Consider the following 18,854-nt stretch of genomic DNA (forward strand, 5'->3'; position numbering starts at 1 on the left):
GTCAACAGGCTCACTGACTCCTCCTGGCTCACAATCGCGTTGGTTGCCTTGCGGCCGCGCTCCGATGCTTGACACCTCCGGAATGCGCACCGTCTCTCACAGTTGATCAAGACGCACGGCCTCCTGTAGGTCTCTGCCTTCCCACCGACTGTTTCCTTACGGGATTGGTTCAACATTAACCCCCCGTACCATCAGCAAGCGGCTCTCACCAACAAGCGCACAGCCGTGCGATTGAACATGCGCATGTACACGTTGCATCAGCCAACGCTCCTCCCCCGCACAAAAAGCAGGCCCAGTGCACGTCCGAAAATTCCGCGGCGTCAAGCCTACTCCCGTGCTCCTGCGCCAGCGATGCGGTGAGCCCCTTCCGGGCACGTGCGCCTTTCCCTACAAGGCCTGCCAGGCGGGCTCCTGAACGGCGTCATGCCGCATCCGCCCTGCTGCTATTCCTTTCCACCCTGCAGCTTCACGGCTGCATCCAGCGGTTCCCCTGGCTGCTGCTCCCCCGGCTTCGGCTGCATAATTCACCACCACATCATCCTAGCCCGCACGTGCCCCCCCCCACATACTCATGAACATCATGCTTTCGCCAGCTAGCTCACACTCTCCCACGCTGCCACGCTCACGCGCTCCCACGGGCTCGCGGGCCCACCACGCGCGCTTCACACCATGGGCTTGAAGGGCGCCAGCTCGGAGGCGTTGTACACCAGGAAGCCCACCTTGACGCGGTTGTCGTTGTAGCAGGCCATGTCGCCCTGGTGGGGTTACATTGGTGATCCAATCAAGAAGGATTGAAGTAGTGGTCGTGGGGTAGTGCAGTGGCGGTTGCTTCAGTGGCGGTTGGTGCGGTTGGTGCTGGGGTGGGTGAGTGCGCCAGGTAGCCGGGCGGAAGCGATCTATCCATCCGTGCACTCTGCATCAGTGGTGTAGTGCATGGAGGTGGCAGGTCGCCGATGTGCGGCCTTCACCGCGGACGTGCAGCGCGCGCCCTGCCTCCCGCCGACCAGCACCCACCCACCTTGGCGCACACCGTGCAGGCGCCGCAGGACTTGCGGCACACGCCCGGCGACACGGCGTTGACCACCATGTAGTCGGAGTTCTGTGGGGGTGGGGGTGCGTTGGAAAAGTATGTGCGTGCGTGTGTTTGTGTTTGAGTAAGAGGCGTTTGTAACGTTGACCAGTGTGCCGTAATCCTGGTGTGCTTTTGATAAGAGCGGTAGCTGTAGAAGCAAGTAAGGTAGCAGACCGACAGACCGACAGCCCCGAATGCACAGCAGGCCGCTCTCCGTCACAGCGCCGGCACGCACCTTCTCGCAGTCCCCACGCGCCGCCCACTCGGGGCAGTTGGGGCTCTCGTCGTAGCACACGCCCGGGTCCTTCACGTACGGGTCGTGCGGGCGGCCGGCCTGAGACAGGGGGGATTCCAGGGCGTTGAATGGGGTTGAAGGAATGGGCAGGCGAAATGGTACACCAGGTTCAGTAGGCGGTGGGGCGAGAGGTGGAGCACGAGTGAGGCCACAGGTGATCATGGTGGTATCATGGATCCTGAGGGCGCACAGCTTCCTGCACATGCGCCCCTCCACCAGGTGAGTTTCCACTACCCCCACGATCATCACGGGTGTAGTAGATGGCCCCCGCTCACCCCGCCCGCCCCACCCAGCAAGGCGCCGCATCCACACTGCGTTCCCCCCTTGTGATTGAATCACTCCGTTCTCCATGCACGGCTACCCCGCTCCAAAGGCCCTGGCCCACGCCCAGACTCAGGCCCAGACGCCGCAGCAGCCGCTGCGCTCACACCGGCGGCTCTGCCGCCCTGCCCCTTGCCCTGTTCCATCGCACTCACCGCCATTTCATTAGGCCGGAAGGGCCGCGCGTGGATCCACTTGGTGGCGGTCCACTTGACGCCACTGAGCACCGGGCAGCCCGTGTGCGAGGCGTGCGTGTCCTCCGTGTTGCCTGTGCAGGGGCAGTGGGAGAGGAGGTGGGGGCCGGTGGGAAAATGCAAGGTTAGAACATTGAGCACAGGATACAAGCAGGGGAATTAGGGGACCGCAAGTAAGAACATCAGGCGTGGGGTGGGGTGGGGCGGTGGACGTGGCCAGCGTGCAACAAGCGTGCAATACAGCGGTGCGCCAGTGCCGCATGGACGCAAGCGCGGCTGCTGGAACGCCGGAGCCCTCCATGCCGGTGCGGCTGGTACTGCTGGCCCCCCCTGCCGCTGCTTGAGCCGCAGGCCGCAGCCGCCTCCCTGGACACCCCGGGCGTCTCGCGCTGCTCGTGCCGCAGCCCGCGCCGCAGCCGCATACCGCTTGCCTCCCGGCCTCACACCCCGCCGGGCATCACCCCGCCTGGGTGGCGCAACTACCGCCCGCAGCACACAACGTTGCCGCCACCCCTCAGTCAGCGCCCGCTCGCCCGCTCGCTCGCCCTCTCACCATCGGGGTTGATGGACCAGAACAGCAAGGCGTCGCCGCGTTTCGGCGCAAACGCCACATGGTTCTACAGAATGGCATGGGAACAGATACAACGACATAAGGCTACGTATGGCATGGCTACGGTTGCATAGTGCTGTGCTAGGTGGAATATGGAGGCACCCAATGGCGTCAGTGGTAAGGCAGGTTGGTGAAGTCCGACGCGTCGGTGTGTGTTTTGCTGGATTTGCGGCTGTGGACGCACCTTTGCGCAGTCGGAGAAGTTGGCTCCGAGCCTGCAGCCACGGCCAGGAGGGAAAGAGCGCGGGGCATAAATTGCATTGCATGGCATATATTGCTGATAGAGGTTACATGTGGGGCATATATTGCATTAGAATACACCGTACTGGGAGGCTGGAGTTGCCGCAGGCGACCACACAACCCTAAAGCCGTCTCCCCCACTCCAACCCCACCCCGATGCTTCCAACGCACAACCCCGATACCACCACCTGCCGTGCCGGCCCTACCACGCCGCCGCCAGTCCCGCGCGCCTGCTGCGCCTGCAGACCGTCCTCCACCACGCGCCCTACCCCCTCGGCTTGGATCCGCTGGTGTCAGTCTCCTCGCGCACACCCCCAACCCATTTGTGATCTAATCACTCCGTTCTCCACGTGAACCCAGCCCCGCCTCAGCCGCCGCCCCAGCTGCCCCCCCTAAGCACTCACGTCTTGGCCAGCTGCGGGTTAACCCACTCGCTGCTGGGGAAGGCGGTCTCACCGCCACCGTCCGGCTCGTTCAGGTAGATGAGCACCTGTACGTGTGTGTGTACGTGATTGTGTACTTGTCGGTTGTGCGTCCGAGAGCGCAGGACAGGAAAAAACAGTACTGCATTTCCGCCCCATGCCACCGCCCCATGCCACCGCCCCATGCACCACCCCGCCACCCCATGCCGCCGCCTGCGCACCGTAGCCACGCGCACGCCCGCCTCCTCGTCCCGCAGCGTGTCGGCGTGCACCTTGTACTGCTGGCCCAGCCCGTAGCGAAGGATCTGGCGGAGGGGGGCAAGGTCCGCAGCGAGCGTTAGTGTGTGTGTGTGTGTGTGTGTGTGTGTGTGTGTGTTAAAGAGCACAAAAATTACGCGTAAGACGTGCGTGTGTATACATGTGTGTGTGCGTGTGTGTGTGCGTGTGTGTGCGTGTGTGTGCATTGGGCGCATAGGCCGACGCAGTGGCAGGTGGCAGGGTATACGGTATCGCGGGTATTCCCAAGTCCCAACCCACGGCACCATCACGGCCCCCAGGCACCGGCATCGCCGCCGCCGCTCACCTGCGTGTCCTCCTGGTGCGCCACGGGGATCTGCGTCCACGCCGCCACACGGTTCTCTATCCGCTCCACAATTTCATCCTGATACCTGTGTGGTGAGGTGTAATGAGGTGTGCTAAGGTGAGGTGAGGCGAGACAGACCCTCAGCACCGTACATATCCCAGCACCCCCCGGGTGCCTGGATTCACAGAACACGCCAGCTGCTTGCGACGATACAGGTTTTCAATCCACTGCGGGTCTGCGACAGCTGCCCTGCGCCTCGGCCAGACCCAGACCTCGGCCATTCATTCCGATACAACCCACACAACTCAACTCCACCACACCGGTCCAGGCCCTCCCTGTCCGGCCTCTCGCGCACCCATCCATATCTGCACCCATCCGTGCACGCCCGCATATACACACGCTGGCACGCGCTGCGCCGCCGCGTCAGGACCCACCGCTTGAGGAACGTGCCGTAGCTCTGCACAGCGGCAGCGAGTGTGGAGGGGCGACAGTGAGTTTTGGAGTCCACCACAGCTTGCAAACGCTATTCAACCACTCAAGCACGCGCGCACTTCCCGACACACCGGCGCCGCCCGTCCGTATCTACATGCATGCGTGAACCCCGCTCTGCACCCCTCTGCTCCAGCCCCTGCCCGCGCGCTCTCACCCCTGCCCTGCCCCCACCCCCCGGCCTCCCTGTCCGCACCGTGCGGTAGTTGTCCTCCACGCTCTTGCCGCCCGCGCCAACCACCGTGGAGCGCTTCATCTACAGGTCAGTGGGCAGCAGGCCAGTGGGCAGGTCAGTGGGCAGCACAGCGGGGGTCGCGGGCATGACGGCCCAGGTCCGGGATGGGATGCAGAATGCAGGGCGAGGAGGCTCCCGGCGCACAAGTGAATGCGCGCCGTGTCGTGGCGACGTGTGCACAGACGCCGGGATTCAGGGGCGGCCCCTATCACCGTACACCGCCATGGCTCCCCGCCGCGTCCTGTCCTGTAAAATCACTATTGCCAGCCACACCCGCACCCCGCCCCATGCCGCCGCCTTCCCCAAACCACACATCCCGACCAGCGCCACAGTACCTGCGGCGCCGCGAGCTCAATGAGGTGCTTCGCCTCAACTTCAGTGATGAAGTTGTGGTAGATGAACACGCGCGGTTTCCAGGCCACATGCTCAATCCACGACTTGGAGGCTGCGCAGTGGGGTTATGGGAAGGTTGTGGCGCGTGTGAGAGTGCTTAGGCAGCCGGAGAGGGTGCGGTTATTGAGGGGGAGGGTGCTCTTCCATGGAAACCCGCCCAGAGGATGGAGTATGGGAACGAGGGGTTTCGCAGGCCGTCGCAGTCTCTTGTGTGGTGGTCCTCCAGACTCCAACCTGGCGCCGGCGCCCCCCCGCGCCCCAAGCCGCCCATGCAGTCCAGCGCCCAGGCCGTACAGCGCCCTGCTGCAAATCCCCACCTGGCAGCGGGATGTCATCAAAGGGCTCCTTCTTGAGGGGATCCCTGCGGAGTCAGGTGCAAAACACACGCGTGTTGACACTCCTGCACTGACGCGATGGCCACACCCTTTCCCGGCCCCCTCCGGCCCTCCCTGCCGTTCCGCGTGCCCCGCAGCACGACAGCAGTGCCGCAGCCCCCTCCCAAATGCATCCCCACCAAAAGAAGTCTACGTGGTTGTATGTCTCGCCCTTCCAGCCGGGCAGGATGTCGTCCGTGCTGGTCACCGCGTGCACACATGCGCTGCCCAGCGCCAACGCCAGCACGGCCAGCGCCACCGGCACGCGCGGTAGCGCCATCCCGTGGCCGAACGCGGCAAGTGGTGTGAGTCCGCGTCGCTCTTATGTCAAGAAGCTTGAGCAGTAAATAATGTCTATACGCCAGAAATTGCAAAGCCAGGAATGTCAGTTTACGCTCTGCGTATGTATGAAAACAAGACAAATGAATGGTATTATGTACGCTGCGAGGGACGACCGGGGACTTGGGCAGTTGCACCCATCCCGATGTTCTGCCGCAGAAGCCTGCAAAATCGACTGAACGTCTTCACCGTAATACTATGGCGCCCTAATTTCTTCAGGCACCTCTCACCTCGACTGTTCTTGCATATAGCGCAGGATCAACGGGGACGACGGGGCAGTTTACTCCCTGGTGCCAAGGGCACCCCTTGAAATAAATGGACGTTGTATCCTACTTCAAATATTTGTCTTAGAAATCTGATCTGGCCGAAAATGCGCTGGCGGGAGATAGGTCTGCTTGTGGCGCTCTTGGCGCTGGCGCATTTCGCACCAGGAGTGCAGGGCAACAGCAAGATGCAGCATGGAGCAAAATTAATGTTGATGGAGGTAAGGGGGCATTCAGGCTACCGCTGTAGCCTGACCGTGTCGAATCGTGCCAGCTTCAGATTTAGTGCTTGCGCGCAGGCATAGTACATGATTACTTACGTTTTTTGTGGGAACGTTATGTGGACCGGCACAGGAGCTGCGCAAGGCAAACATAGGCAGGGATGTTTGGGCACACATCCCCAAGAATAAACGTAGCGTGTGGGAGGCCCATGACGGGCGCACCATCAACGAGACTTTGGCGAGCTTCACAGACATTCCCGTGGACATCGTGGTACATATCAAGCTAATCGGCTTCGATGGCGACGGGTGCGCGACCGGGTCTGGGTTCGTGCTTGCGTATTGGGAGCGGGCTGGTTCGACCAGCAAAGCAAGGGATAGGACTGGAGCTGGCGGGCAGGCGGGGAGCACGGCGTGGGCCCTGTGGGGGCGGGCGACGGCGGACTATGGGAGGGCGGCGTGGGTTGGGTGGGTGTGGCACGGCACGGTGGCCAACTGCAACACAGCCTCACATGCCTCCACCCCCTGCCAATCGCACCCGCTCTCTCCCCTCCCTCCCTGCCTCCCTCTCTGCCCTCCCTTACCCATTCTGTCTGTGCCTGCAGCATCAACCACGTCAAGGTGGATGAGGCGGCCCTGACGCGCTACCTGCGCGGCCTGCACCTGGACCTGCAGACGGCGGTGCTGGAGCCGGAGCTAAAGCACCTGGTGGGGGCGGCTGGGGGAGGGGGGGGGCGACTGGGGGTGGGGGGCTAGGTGGTGGTATGGCTGGGGCCATGCCTTCCATGTGGGTTGTCGCGCGTGTGTGTATTTGGACTGAGGAGGGCGGCGACGGGAATTGGGCAGGTGCGGGGCGCTGGGAGCAGGGGCAGGGCGCTATGCAGCGAAAGCATGTGTTGGTAGGGCCCAGCCCCGCAAGAGGGCTGGAGGGCTGACTGCTTCCGCGCGCCGCTGGTCCGCACACCCGCACACAGCTCATCCCGGCCCTCCACCCGCCCCACCCGCTGTGTGCCCCCGCTCGCAGTCGCTGCGGCCGCGTGTGCACTTCAGGGTGTCCAAGGCGCCGGTCAGCCTCACGCACCGGGTGGCGGGAGTGCTCACCTCGTTCATCTTTGGGGCCATGCAGGGTGAGTGCGGCCGCGGGGTGGGGCGGGGGCGGCGGTTGCAGGAGTAGCTCAGAGGCGGCGTCTGGGGAGAGGGCGTGAGGGAGAGGGAAGGAGAGAGGCGAGGCGGAACAGGAGACGAAGATGACGATGCAGGGCTGTACTGCATGGGGTGTCGTGTTGACACCAGAGCGCCGGTCATACATACAGGATGCGGCCATTGGGGTACGCCCACTCGCACGTACGTACGGTGGCCACATACGCCCAACTTGGTCTCCCCAAACTGGAACTACGGTACTCGTTGAGCTCAGGCATGTAACCCAAACCCGCCCACCCCACCCATCCCCCCAGGCAAGCGGCCGGCCACGGTGTACGTGCCTCACCGGGTGGTGGACGACGTGCTGGCGGCGGAGGAGGCCGGCCTGCAGCCCGGCAGCACACACGCATACCACGCCGCGCCCAGGTAACACAGACGGCGCGGCCAAGGGGTGGGGTGGGGTCCGGGTGGTGGTGGTGGTGGGAGATGCAGCGCTGCGTGCGGGATGTGTGGCCCGCGGGCGCACCGCACTTCCTCCTAACGTCCATGTTTAGGTCGGCAGCAGCGACGTGTGCGGTCGGTGCTTGGCCCACACGCGTTGTCCCAGGCCTCCAGCTGTCCGCTACTGCCTGGAACCCAGCGCCCTCACCCTCTCTAAAACACTCCCATTCCCTAACGCACACACCCGCATTCTCCCCAAGATTGTCTACCGTCTACCACTCCCTTTTAACTGATCATGATTGTAACCGCCTTCCCTTCCTCTTCTCTGCCCAGCTCCGAGGGCGGCGGCTCCGACCCCGCCCACCTGCCGGCGCTGCTGACGCTGTACGTGCTCAACCTGGAGCCGCCCGCCTCCGCCGACTACCTGTACACCTACAAGGAGGAGGACGCCGTGGTGGCGGCCGGCAACTGGTGGGGCCGGGAGGGAGGGAGGGAGGGAGGGAGGGAGGGAGGGAGGGAGGGAGGGAGGGAGGGAGGGAGGGAGGGAGGGAGGGAGGGAGGCGTGGGCAGGGGGTACGGCAGTGGGGCCCGCGGCAGTGGGGCCCGCAGCCGCTGCTCGGCCCATGTCCTCGCCCCTCTCACCCAATGTTGGTAGGCTCAGGCGGATGCACACACCCTGTCGCCCGTCCTCCTGTCCCTCCTGTCCCTCCTGTCCCTCCTGCCCATAGGTCGGAGTTCCGCAGCTGCCCCGGCGCGCTGTTTGCCAGTGAGGCCCGCGCGGGCGGCGGCGGCAGCCTGGCCTGGGTGGACCTGGCGGCGGCGCCGCACTCCTACGGGCCGCTGCGGGGCGGGCAGGGGCAGGTGGGCGGGGCGGGAGGGCACACAGCTGATACACGGTAGGGGCAGACAGACCAGCACCGGCACGTTGGGTACGCCAACGGTACCCGCCCAAACCCAAATCCGAATCCAATCTACGCCTCTCCACGCGCCCTGCCCAAGTGCCCCGCTCCCATCCCTCCGCCCCCGCAACCCCCTGCCGCAGGTGTTCCCGCACAGCCTGCCGCACGCCACCGCCTTCCTGCCCGCCGCCGCCTCCACCGCCATCCTGCCCGACCTGGCGGCGCTGGCTGCGGGTGCGGTGAGCCACCTGGCCTGGCCGGCGCTGCAGCACGGCGACCTGGCACTGCCCAACAAGGACGGCGGGGACGACCTGGAGGTGCAGGTGAGGGAGGGGAGGGGAGGGGAGGGGAGGGGAGCGTGGAATGGCGTGGCAGGCTGACACTGCGCGCTGGCAGCCGGCGAGCTGGGCTATAACAAAAAACGGTCAGGCCTCAGCCGTCGCACGAGCCGGCTGGGGCTGGTTTCGCATTCCGGTGAGCTACTGGCACACCCTGGCTCGCTCGCCCCTGCCGGCCCCGCTGCCGCCCCCAACCACCCCATCCACAGATCATCCACATCCACGACACGCTGGCCGTGCCGCCCCGCTCCGTGGACCTGGAGGTGCTCCGGCAGCAGCTGGCGGGCGCGCTGGCCGGCAGCCTCATGGCGGTGCAGGTGAAGGAGCACTTCCTGGCCTTCGCCATGTGCGACCTGTGCGTCAACGCATACACCAAGTGGGTGCGCGGAAGGGGGGTTACATGCATGAGTATGGGGGCATGGGCGGGGGGAAAGGGGCTTGGTGTGTGCGTGTGCGTGTGCGTGTGTATTAAAGGACGCGCTGGGCTGGGCAGGGTCAGCAGGGCCGTGAGTTCTGCTGCCACACACCCCTGCATTCGCTGCCACACCACACCTGCATTCGCCCTTGTCCGCTTCTGCCACACCACACCTGCATTCGCCCTTGTCCGCTTCTGCCACACCATGCCCTGCACACACGCACATGCGCACACCGCCGCCGCCCCTGCGCCTGCAGCGCGCTGCGTGTGCGCACCCAGCGGCAGGAGGGCAGCAACGTGGTGGCCAGTGCCGGCCAGATCCTGGACCGACTCGTGCTGCACACCACACTGGCAGAGTACTCGGAGGTAAGAATGGGGGGCGGGCGGCCGGGCGGGCGGGCTGGTGGGTTTCTGGGTGGGTGGGGTTGTAGATACCTGCCCACACTAGACCGAACCGAATGGAGAAGAGCGAGGAGGAGAGCGTGGGGCCGTGAGATAGGTCACCAGTGCCGTCTGTCAATGACTTCCTCCAGTGGCGAGGATTGCGCCGCCTGCTTAGGCTGTGAACCTGCCGTGCCCTGCTCCTTCATGCCTTCTCATGCTTACTGCGGATGGCGTGCACAACCCTCCTCCCCTCTCCCGCTCCCCCGCCACACCCCCCCCCAGATCATCCTGGCCTACGCGGGCGTGCACCAGACGCACAACGTGCTGCCGGTGTTCGTGTTCGACCTCAGCCTGAGGGACGAGCCGCTGCTGCTGGACGGGGCGCTGCAGGTGGGGATGAGGATGGGGGGTGGGGATGGGGGATGGGTTGTCAATTCCAGCCCAATCTCATCGTCTTGGCGGGCTTCGTATTGTTGTTTCATTTCACGACACACACGTGCGCGCCCTCCCACGGCGCCCCTCTCCCCCCGTCCCCCGCAGGCCGCGGCCTTCCCCGGCATGGTCATCGCGGTGGCCTCCCGCGCCGCGCCCGTGCGCACCCGCTTCAGCTGCGGCCACATGCCGCGCTCGCTGCAGCCCGAGGACGCCACACGCGCCGTGCTGGGGGCCGTGCTGCAGAGCGGTGAGGGACGGAGGCGGGCGGGCGGATGGGGAGGGCGGGTGGAACCGGAGTGACGGGATCGTTTCATTCCGGTGTGGCGCCTGTTGTCATGCCGTTCCCCCACGCACAGAAGGCTGCCTGCTCCCCTTCCTGGTCCCATCGCTTGCTCGCTGACACCCCTTCACCTGCCCCCTGCCCTGTGCCGCCCCCGCCTGCTACAGCCTTCGGTGCGCCGCACACGGCCCAGCGCTACAGCCCCGCCTCCGGCCCCGGCTGGAACTACCTGTGGGCGCTGGGCGCCACGCCCCACGGCCCGCTGTCCAGCCTGACGACCCTGTCGGTGGCCAGCGGGGCGGCGGTGGGGCGCAACCTGGCGCTGGCGGAGCTGGAGCGGCACGTGGGGCGGGTGGCGGCGGTGCTGCACGTGAGGAGATGGGGTCTGGGGGTTTCAGCTGTCCATGCAAGACCTGCGGTTAGCTGTCCATGCAGGGCTTGGTTGGGGACCAGGTGTTGGGGACGATGGGGGTGGGTGAGAGGAAGTCTGGGTGCGGGGTAGCAGGCACCAGTCGTGTGCAATGCGCTGTCACCTCCCGGGCTGATGTCGCCCCACCTCGGTCCTCACTTCCTGCGGCCCCTGTGCCCTTTAGCACGGTGTGATACTGTTTGACGCGCGCGTGTGTGTTTGCGCTCCTTGCGCCCACTCCATATCACACACACACACACACACACACACACGCAGGGCCTGAACAAGCTGTCTCCGCCGCACAAGTCCAGCCTCAAGTGGGCCATCGAGCGCACCGACCTGCGCAACCGCGTCACGGCGCGCCTCAACGTGGCGGCCGTAAAGCTGGAGATGGCGGTGTCGGCGCTGTCGGCGGGGCGCAACGCGGGTGCGTGCGTGCGCGTATGTGTATGTGTGTGTTTGTGTGCGTGTGTGTGTGTGTGTGTTTCAGGAAAGCTCAAGGGGACGGTGTGTGCAAGACGTGCAAGCATTTGTGACTGGAGGGTGCGTCGCCGTGGGGCCGCTTGATGTGGGTGGTGGATGCGAGGTGCAGGCAGGCCCGGGTATGGCCTCGATACCCGTGTCCGACCGCAACCCGCAACCCCATCTCCTCAAACCCCCCATCCCCGCCTCCCGCATGTGCGCACACACAGAGGCGCTGCGGCTGGCGCGGCACCTGTCCACCGACGCCTCTGCCCTGGAGCGCGCGGCGCTGCAGCTGGACGCGCAGCTGACGCAGGAGCTGGCCTGCCGCGGCGGCACCGACTGGACGGTGCTGCTGTGGCCGCCGGCGGGCAGCCTGGTGGCGGTGGTGGCGGCGCTGTGGTGGCGCAGCCGCGGGGCGCGGCTGAAGGCGGAGGCGCGGTATGATAAGATCTATTGAGGGGGCTGAGGGAGGGTGGGGTTGGAGGGAGGAGTAGGGGCTGAGAGGGGGTGAGAGGGGAAGGAAAGCGTGAGTGGGAGCGGATGAGGAGGATGGAGGAGGGTGTGCCATTGACGTGCCGAGAGGTGGCCTGGGCGGTGGCGGCCTGGGCGGTGGTGGCATGGATTGGCGCTGTGAAGTGGTTTAGTGGGAAAGGCAGTGGGAATGTGGAGGGGTTGGGCGCCGGGTGGCCAAGCGGCCGACCGGCCAAGACGGGGCGGTGGCCCGCAGGTGTGTTGGGTCCAAGTGTGCGCAATCCGTTTTGAAGGTGGCCGTGTTGCGGATCTGTCCACGAGGATCTTATGATGGGACGAGCCTGGGATGGCGTCGAGGGTAGGGCTTGGCGTTTGTAGCGCACTGAGGCTAAGGCACCTGGTGCCTCGTCCATCGTGCAAGGGTCTTACGGTATGCCAGTAGGAGCAATACCGTACGGCTTGTGTGTGCTACAACTCCTTGTGTGCCTGCAACCGGGAACGTTAACGAACTTGCTGCCATCGGGAGCCTTGTACCGCTGCCCCCTGCGCCTAACACTGCACCGCACCCGTCGTCCACTAGCCTACTCGGCCATTCAAGTCGACTCGCTTAGCCTATCGGGGATGCATGTCCAGGACTCCTGCCGTTCGGCGTAAGCATTGGCGTTCGTTGGAGCCCGTGTGTACATATCCAGTTGGGGAGTGGAGGGGAAGGGCGAGGGGGGAGTTTTGCTGTCACCTCACTGCAGCTGGACAGAAAAGCGCAGTGACCAGGGAAGCTAGGCAGCGGGCACCCAAGGGCATCGACGGCGGGGTCTGGCCGAGCGAAGGACTGACACTGCGGCACGTAGTGTGGTCTCTATTGCCTCTCGTGTCTCATCAATAAGAGTCGCAGACAATGAAGATGACAGAAAGGCGAACTTAAGAGTTGGCCTACTTGCTCGAACGCCGGCGTCGATGGGTGCCTGATGGCAACGCCAGCGATGGGACCCGATGGCACACGACACCGATGGTTGGCATCTAGTCGCCCACCACCAGCGCGCTGTGTAACCTTGCAATTGATTTAGTTAGTCGTCACCTGTGATATATGTATGAATAAATCTGGAGGCAGGAACGCTGCAGGGGACTGGTCGCGGTCGGGCAGGTGCGTACCCACGACAAACTGGAGCCGGAGTCGTCACCGGCGCTGGGATAATTAATACAACCGGCCGCAAGGCACGTATAGTCGGCGCCTGTCAAAACTAGTATAGCGCGACGCTTGAGCGCCTTTATAATATTAGTGCGCCGCGTCAGTGCAAACAAGTTTGACCGCCTCGGCGAAGTGATGGCACCGACTTCTAGTGCGTCAAGCCGCGCGGCCTCCGCGCCGGCGTTATGTGCTATCATGCTGGTCATGCTTTCAGGTGCGATACACAGTCTAGGACGCACGCGCAGCGGTGGCGTAAAGGGATGTTACGCGAGCCGGATGGCACGGCGTCTAAACCTCTTCGCGCTATGTCATCGCAGGCGTCGCCTCAGCAAGTAGAAACCGTCGGTATCTTGCGGACATGCCCGTCGCTGCGCCACCGACCCAATCCGCGGAGCCCCCCAGCCCACCAGCCCCGCCCCCCTTCCTGGAACCTTTCGGTCCCTGCCGGTGAGCAGCACTGCGACTTACCCATACCGTGTACATCTGCCCATTTCTGTAACCTTGGTGGCGCCCCATCACGTCTCAGCGCTTCCTCCTTGCACCTGAACGCCCCCCCCTCCGCCTCACCCGCCTTCCCCCAGGTCCTCCCTGAAGGACCAGCCCTCCACTCTGTCGCCCTTCACCAGCCGCTTCACCACTCACGGCTACTCAAAGTATCCCGAGACCGTGTTTTGCACCACCCTCACATTGAGCCCTCCGGAGGGCGCCAGCCTGTGCAGCAGCATGGGCGCCTATACAGTATCACTCCTCATTGGTGAGAGGGCCTTTGGAGAGCGAGGGCAGGCGAGCAGCCGCACTGCTGCCCCAGCGCCACCACCCCGTGTGCAATCGGATCATTCTTTTGCGGGTTCGCGTCCTCTGGGAGGACGCATGCCCACCATCGCTTGCGCTGCCGCTCCCCATGACAGCAGCACGCGCGAGAGCTGCTCGAGCCGCTTGAGCAATAGGCGCGCGCTGTTCCCGACTCTGCCCGACCTTGTCCCCCTCCTCCATCTCCATTACCGCAGAGCCCAAGTGCCGCGCCGTGGTGCGCACACTGCTGGTCAACGGCGCAGAAAAGTCGCCGTCTGTAATGGTGAGCGCACAGGGCACGTAATGGCATGGCAGTGTCGGTGAAAGTGAACTTCCGGCGGCGCCGTGGGCAAACCAACGCGAGGCGCAGCCGCCACCCGCCTCTGGCCTCGCGCACGCACGCAGTGCGGCACGCTCCGCTCACACAGCCTGCACCCCACCAGCGACGCTCACCGGCGCCCTTCACAGCGCCCTCTTTCGCGCCCTTCCATGCACATGCAACAGGACGCTCCCACGCTGGGAGCGCTCGTGCTCAAGTGGACGCAGCTGGACATCGCGCTTACCGCCCAGCCGCAGACCACCGAGCTGTGTTTCGTGGTGCGCCGCCGCGGCGTGGGCGAGGACGGGGGCGATGAGGGCGGCTGCGGCGACCTGTCAGGCGTGTGCGCCAGGTGCGTACGTACGTGTGCATGTGCGTGCGCGCGTGTGCGTGCAGCGCGTGCCTTGTAGGGATGTGCATACTGGGTTCGCTTGTATGCAGGGCATGATGGTTGGCGTGTTTGTTTGTGTCGACGTGTGGATGCGCGTTGCAGCTGGGAGCCGGGGTCTCAGCGAGCCCACCAGGCCTGCCCTTACCTATCGGTGTAGCAGCACACCACGCACACCACCTGGCCTGACGCTCGCCTCACCTACTTACTTGATTGTCCGCAGGGGCCTGTGCCAGATGTCCGTCCTGGACAACCCCGACCTGCCCGGCACCAACTGCTGCCCCACCACCTACCTGAACCTTTCCAACGTGACGGGCTCGGATTCCCCGCCCTACGTGCCCCTGCCGCCCTCGCCGGAGCCGCCCACCCCAAGCCGCAGCCCCCGTCCCGGCGCCGCGCCCGGCAGCCGTGCTCCGCCTCTGCCCCCCTTCTACCTCCCTGACCCCAGCCCCGAGCCGGCCACCATGCCCACATCACCACCGCCCGTGTACGGTGCCCCTCCGCCGTCGCCGGAGCCTCCCACTCCTGTTGACACGCCGGCCGTGTCCCCTCAGCCCAGCCGCAGCCCTCGTCCCGGCGCCGCGCCTGGCAGCCGTGCTCCGCCTCTGCCCCCCTTCTACCTCCCTGACCCCAGCCCCGAGCCCGCCACCATGCCCACATCACCACCGCCCGTGTACGGTGCCCCTCCGCCGTCGCCGGAGCCTCCCACTCCTGTTGACACGCCGGCCGTGTCCCCTCAGCCCAGCCGCAGCCCCCGTCCCGGCGCCGCGCCCGGCAGCCGTGCTCCGCCTCTGCCCCCCTTCGACCTCCCTGACCCCAGCCCCGAGCCCGCCAGCATGCCCACATCGCCACCGCCCGTGTACGGTGCCCCTCCGCCGTCGCCGGAGCCTCCCACTCCTGTTGACACGCCGGCCGTGTCCCCTCAGCCCAGCCGCAGCCCTCGTCCCGGCGCCGCGCCCGGCAGCCGTGCTCCACCTCTGCCCCCCTTCTACCTCCCTGACCCCAGCCCCGAGCCCGCCACCATGCCCACATCACCACCGCCCGTGTACGGTGCCTCTCCGCCGTCGCCGGAGCCTCCCACTCCTGTTGACACGCCGGCCGTGTCCCCTCAGCCCAGCCGCAGCCCCCGTCCCGGCGCCGCGCCCGGCAGCCGTGCTCCGCCTCTGCCCCCCTTCGACCTCCCTGACCCCAGCCCCGAGCCCGCCACTATGCCCACAGCGCCGCCGCCCGTGTACGGTGCCCCTCCGCCCGACACCCTGCCCGGCGGCGGCTACCCGACGTTGCCTCTGGGCACCCCGCCGCCCAGCCCTGTCCCGGAGCCGGGCAATGGCAACGGAAACGGCAATGGAAACGGAAACGGCAATGGAAACGGTAACGGCAACGGCAACGGTAACGGTAACGGCAATGGAAACGGTAACGGCAATGGCAATGGCAATGGAAACGGCAACGGCAATGGCAACGGAAACGGCAATGGGAATGGGAATGGGAATTAGAACGGCGGTAATGGAGGGCGCATGTAAGCAACCCTGTGCGCACACGGCATGTGTGCTGTGATAGCTGGACTCAATCACAAGCAGGATCCGTTTCACCTTGCTTTTAACTTTGTGGTTCCAAACATCTACACACACGTGGGTATCGACACTGACGCAAAACAGTGACCAAATGTTCAGCACTGTTCAAGACATACTGGCTGGCTCATGCGAGCGTTTTTGAGGCGGTTTCTTCGTGCGCGCTTTTCGTGCGCGCTTTTATCTAGGGCAGTCGTGATTCTTCTCTTCAAGGCCAATCCAGGCGTCAGGCTACGCCAATGCAGTTCAAGGCCGCTGCCACGTATGTGTGTAGACGGGCAACGCGTTGTTGGGACTCGAGCTAGCAGGTGTGGTGGGTGCGGGGTAATGCGGCAGGAATGCAGGATGTGTGGGAGCGTGCATGCGCGCGATCCGACGGCTGGTGTGGGCGCGCGTGTGCAGTGTGGCTGCAGGTGCGAGTTTGTGTGATGGCAGCATGTAGGAGGACAGTGATACGATGGAAGCGTTTGGACCCGTTGGTCTTGAAGTAATTCTTTTGGCTGTACGTGTGGCAGACTCTGCAACGTGCCAGCACGGAGACCTTTGATTGAGATTGAGGACGAAGTAAGGGGGTTTAAGCAAGAAGTGTGTAAGTGGTGGACAGACAGAGCCTTATGAGCGTGACTAGAGTGCTGGTCATGTGGTACGACATGATGGTAGGTGGTATTATAGGACTCGGATCCTGATGACACGTCACCCAACCCGGGGAGACCCTCGCTGCAGTTCATGGTCCGGGTTTAGCATGTCGGGCGGCCCACCCTAGCTACTAGGTCTGGCCGTTTGCACCGTGGGAGCATGCTTTAATACTGGCGCTGATTCGGCCTCTTGGTACCCTTTGACCTTTCGTCGCACATTCTGACTTTCTGAGATAGTAGCCGCTTGCGAGGTGCGACAAGAGAATCCACCATGCAATGGTGCAGGTGCAACATGACGTTATTCCGTATGACGGGGGAATGTGTGACATCTTTAATTTCCAGCCAGCTTACGCCACGTACGTCCGTCACTCCGTGTCGGACCTTCCTGTAAGGAGTTGGTGGCGGCTGTGCCCAGCGGTGCGTTGCACGCAGAGGTGGTCACATATCAGTCATATTCGCCAGACGCAGGCGCTGTCGGCCCGTCGTACTGGCAGGGCAATCGCAACACCGCACGCCCGTCGGACCAGCGCCGGCCCAGCAGGGAACGAGATGTGCCACAGCAGAGGGCTTGAGTACGTCCCAACCGCCTTCAACGAACTACCAAGGCTACGGCCCCACGCTACGGCCCTAACACCCGTTGATGACTCATTTGCGTGCTGAGACTACCGCCGTACGTTCGCGCGATCGTCGCCCCCCCAATGATCACCCACCCCTGAAACGGTATCTTTTTGGGCGGAGTCCCGTGAGCGAAGCAGGGGGGGCGAAAGCCCCCCAGGAACACCACCAGAAACACCCGTGGCGTGCATGCGTGTGTACGTGCGTGTGGGCGTGCGTGTATGTGTGTGTAGGTGTGTGGCTACACAGTGGTGCGCACGATCTTTGCGTGCCTCCTGCCTAGCCGATGCCCAACTCGCGACGTGGACTTAGAAATAGAGCAGTCGGGCTGCGTGAGCTGCGGTGCCGACGTGCGGAGATGGACGCGTGTGTGGGAAGTGTCAGTACTCCTGCCGGGAAAGGGCCCCGCTGCCCGTGAGGCCCTGCGTGCTCACCTCCGAGCGTCAGAGTGCGCGTGGTTGCTGGGGATGACCAACGCCGAGCCAGGTTGCAGTGGCGGCAGCGGCAGCGTGGGCTGATGCACGCAGTGCAGGATGATAGGCGCCCTCCTACAGGCATGCCCGCAGCTTGCCCAACACACTTGCGCAGATGACGATGAGATGCGGAGCGCGAAGTGAAGCAGTTTGCAAGCCCTGAAACAGCCCTCTCTCGCGCGCTCTGAAAGGCCGTTGGCAGGATTGTAACCCGCCCACAGTCCCTGCGAAAGAGAATGCCTACTTCCGCCACCAACTGTCCCGCCCGCGGCCTCAACTTCACAACTGGCGAGTAGCCGTAGCCAAGGCGGGGGAAGCACCGCGAGCCAGCCGCGGTGGGTGCAGCGGTGCCTGCGCCGGTGCTGGCAGGTGGTCGTACGTGGCCGGCTGCCGTGGTGCGCCGTGGAAGCCGCCGTGGCGCCGTCCACGTGTATGTACGTGGTGGCAGCCTGGCAGGCAGCGGCGAGTGGGCCGGTGCTCAGGTCGTCGCAGCATAACAGGACGCTGGGCTGAGGTCAGAAGAGCTTGCTGCCACGTGCCGTCTGAACTGGGATGGAGCCCGGCAGGTGGGCGCGGCCGTGGTGGGCCTCGCAGCTCTGCCGGACCGCCACGACGGCGTCGCCGTGTTGGCGCAGAGCACTGCCGTCTCTGACACCTGTGGGGCCAGGCTATCCCCGTTCGACTACAGCCCCATGCCGGCACTGGAGGCGAGGGAACCAATGCCAAAGGGGCTTCCGTTCGTTCAGGACTGCGAGCAGGCGTTGCGCAAATTGACGCACACCACAGGAAGTAGGACAGGGCCCCATCTGGCCGCGTTTGGTGCCAGAGCCTGCCAGCACGTGTCGAGGTGCTTGCAGTCTTGTTTGTGTTGAGTTGATTGCAACAGCAAGACGCAAAGCTGTACTTGCAAAGATCTTCTGCCATTAGCTAGGCGCGGGTTGCGCAGTGTCCTAGCAAAGCATCCTGCTGCCATCCGCACAACACCCCATGCGGCACGACCATGCAGCCACATGCCACGCATCTCCTGCTCCGGAAGTGCCATATGTGAACTTGTGAAGTCCTCCCCGGCAGTACGACATTCTGTCGGCGCAGCGGCACAGCACCGCGCCACCGCCTCCCTTGCATGCGGGGGAGCATCCCTTGGTGCCAAGTC

At 64.6% G+C, this 18,854-nt stretch overlaps 3 protein-coding genes across 3 annotated transcripts; 2 read left to right on the top strand and 1 right to left on the bottom strand.

The window, feature by feature from the left end:
• Nucleotides 1–3: 3 nt before the first annotated feature.
• Nucleotides 4–5,629, bottom strand: CHLRE_02g081600v5 (uncharacterized protein). Its single transcript, XM_043059246.1, has 14 exons — nucleotides 5,369–5,629; nucleotides 5,172–5,215; nucleotides 4,797–4,906; nucleotides 4,423–4,482; nucleotides 4,172–4,194; nucleotides 3,738–3,822; nucleotides 3,376–3,459; nucleotides 3,137–3,222; nucleotides 2,677–2,707; nucleotides 2,436–2,499; nucleotides 1,844–1,956; nucleotides 1,308–1,406; nucleotides 1,019–1,099; nucleotides 4–755 (listed from the first exon to the last, which is right to left on the bottom strand). Exons 1-14 carry the CDS (start codon nucleotides 5,506–5,508, stop codon nucleotides 663–665), a joined length of 1,113 nt encoding a protein of 370 aa, XP_042926880.1. The 5' UTR covers nucleotides 5,509–5,629; the 3' UTR covers nucleotides 4–662.
• A 130-nt stretch (nucleotides 5,630–5,759) lies between these two features.
• CHLRE_02g081650v5 (uncharacterized protein) lies at nucleotides 5,760–12,651 on the top strand. Its single transcript, XM_043059247.1, has 15 exons — nucleotides 5,760–6,051; nucleotides 6,185–6,357; nucleotides 6,654–6,756; nucleotides 7,073–7,175; nucleotides 7,503–7,614; nucleotides 7,963–8,100; nucleotides 8,358–8,490; nucleotides 8,672–8,851; nucleotides 9,076–9,242; nucleotides 9,539–9,647; nucleotides 9,948–10,055; nucleotides 10,206–10,347; nucleotides 10,548–10,750; nucleotides 11,066–11,216; nucleotides 11,482–12,651. The coding sequence occupies exons 1-15, from the start codon at nucleotides 5,938–5,940 to the stop codon at nucleotides 11,709–11,711; spliced, it is 2,166 nt and encodes a 721-aa protein (XP_042926881.1). The 5' UTR covers nucleotides 5,760–5,937; the 3' UTR covers nucleotides 11,712–12,651.
• Nucleotides 12,652–12,799: 148 nt separating this feature from the next.
• Nucleotides 12,800–17,016, top strand: CHLRE_02g081700v5 (uncharacterized protein). The gene is made up of 6 exons (XM_043059248.1): nucleotides 12,800–13,125; nucleotides 13,229–13,358; nucleotides 13,493–13,665; nucleotides 13,919–13,986; nucleotides 14,208–14,374; nucleotides 14,634–17,016. The coding sequence occupies exons 2-6, from the start codon at nucleotides 13,270–13,272 to the stop codon at nucleotides 15,901–15,903; spliced, it is 1,767 nt and encodes a 588-aa protein (XP_042926882.1). The 5' UTR covers nucleotides 12,800–13,125; nucleotides 13,229–13,269; the 3' UTR covers nucleotides 15,904–17,016.
• The last annotated feature ends 1,838 nt before the right edge of the window (nucleotides 17,017–18,854 follow it).

The sequence above is a fragment of the Chlamydomonas reinhardtii genome, chromosome 2, assembly GCF_000002595.2.
Source record: "Chlamydomonas reinhardtii strain CC-503 cw92 mt+ chromosome 2, whole genome shotgun sequence".
In the NCBI taxonomy this organism is placed as follows: Eukaryota; Viridiplantae; Chlorophyta; class Chlorophyceae; order Chlamydomonadales; family Chlamydomonadaceae; genus Chlamydomonas; species Chlamydomonas reinhardtii.

What these genes read in the sequence shown, in the direction of transcription:
- CHLRE_02g081600v5 (XM_043059246.1), bottom strand. Translation starts at nt 5,508, where the DNA reads ATGGCGCTACCGCGCGTGCCGGTGGCGCTGGCCGTGCTGGCGTTGGCG. An exon ending in TACGGCACGTTCCTCAAGCG is followed by an intron (nt 3,823 to 4,171) that starts GTGGGTCCTGAC and finishes CTCACCACACAG; the next exon opens with GTATCAGGATGAAATTGTGG. An exon ending in CCTGCACGGTGTGCGCCAAG is followed by an intron (nt 756 to 1,018) that starts GTGGGTGGGTGC and finishes TAACCCCACCAG; the next exon opens with GGCGACATGGCCTGCTACAA.
- CHLRE_02g081650v5 (XM_043059247.1), top strand. Translation starts at nt 5,938, where the DNA reads ATGCGCTGGCGGGAGATAGGTCTGCTTGTGGCGCTCTTGGCGCTGGCG. An exon ending in CAAAATTAATGTTGATGGAG is followed by an intron (nt 6,052 to 6,184) that starts GTAAGGGGGCAT and finishes GGACCGGCACAG; the next exon opens with GAGCTGCGCAAGGCAAACAT. An exon ending in GGGACGACCTGGAGGTGCAG is followed by an intron (nt 8,852 to 9,075) that starts GTGAGGGAGGGG and finishes CCCCATCCACAG; the next exon opens with ATCATCCACATCCACGACAC.
- CHLRE_02g081700v5 (XM_043059248.1), top strand. Translation starts at nt 13,270, where the DNA reads ATGCCCGTCGCTGCGCCACCGACCCAATCCGCGGAGCCCCCCAGCCCA. An exon ending in TACAGTATCACTCCTCATTG is followed by an intron (nt 13,666 to 13,918) that starts GTGAGAGGGCCT and finishes CCATTACCGCAG; the next exon opens with AGCCCAAGTGCCGCGCCGTG. An exon ending in CTGTCAGGCGTGTGCGCCAG is followed by an intron (nt 14,375 to 14,633) that starts GTGCGTACGTAC and finishes GATTGTCCGCAG; the next exon opens with GGGCCTGTGCCAGATGTCCG.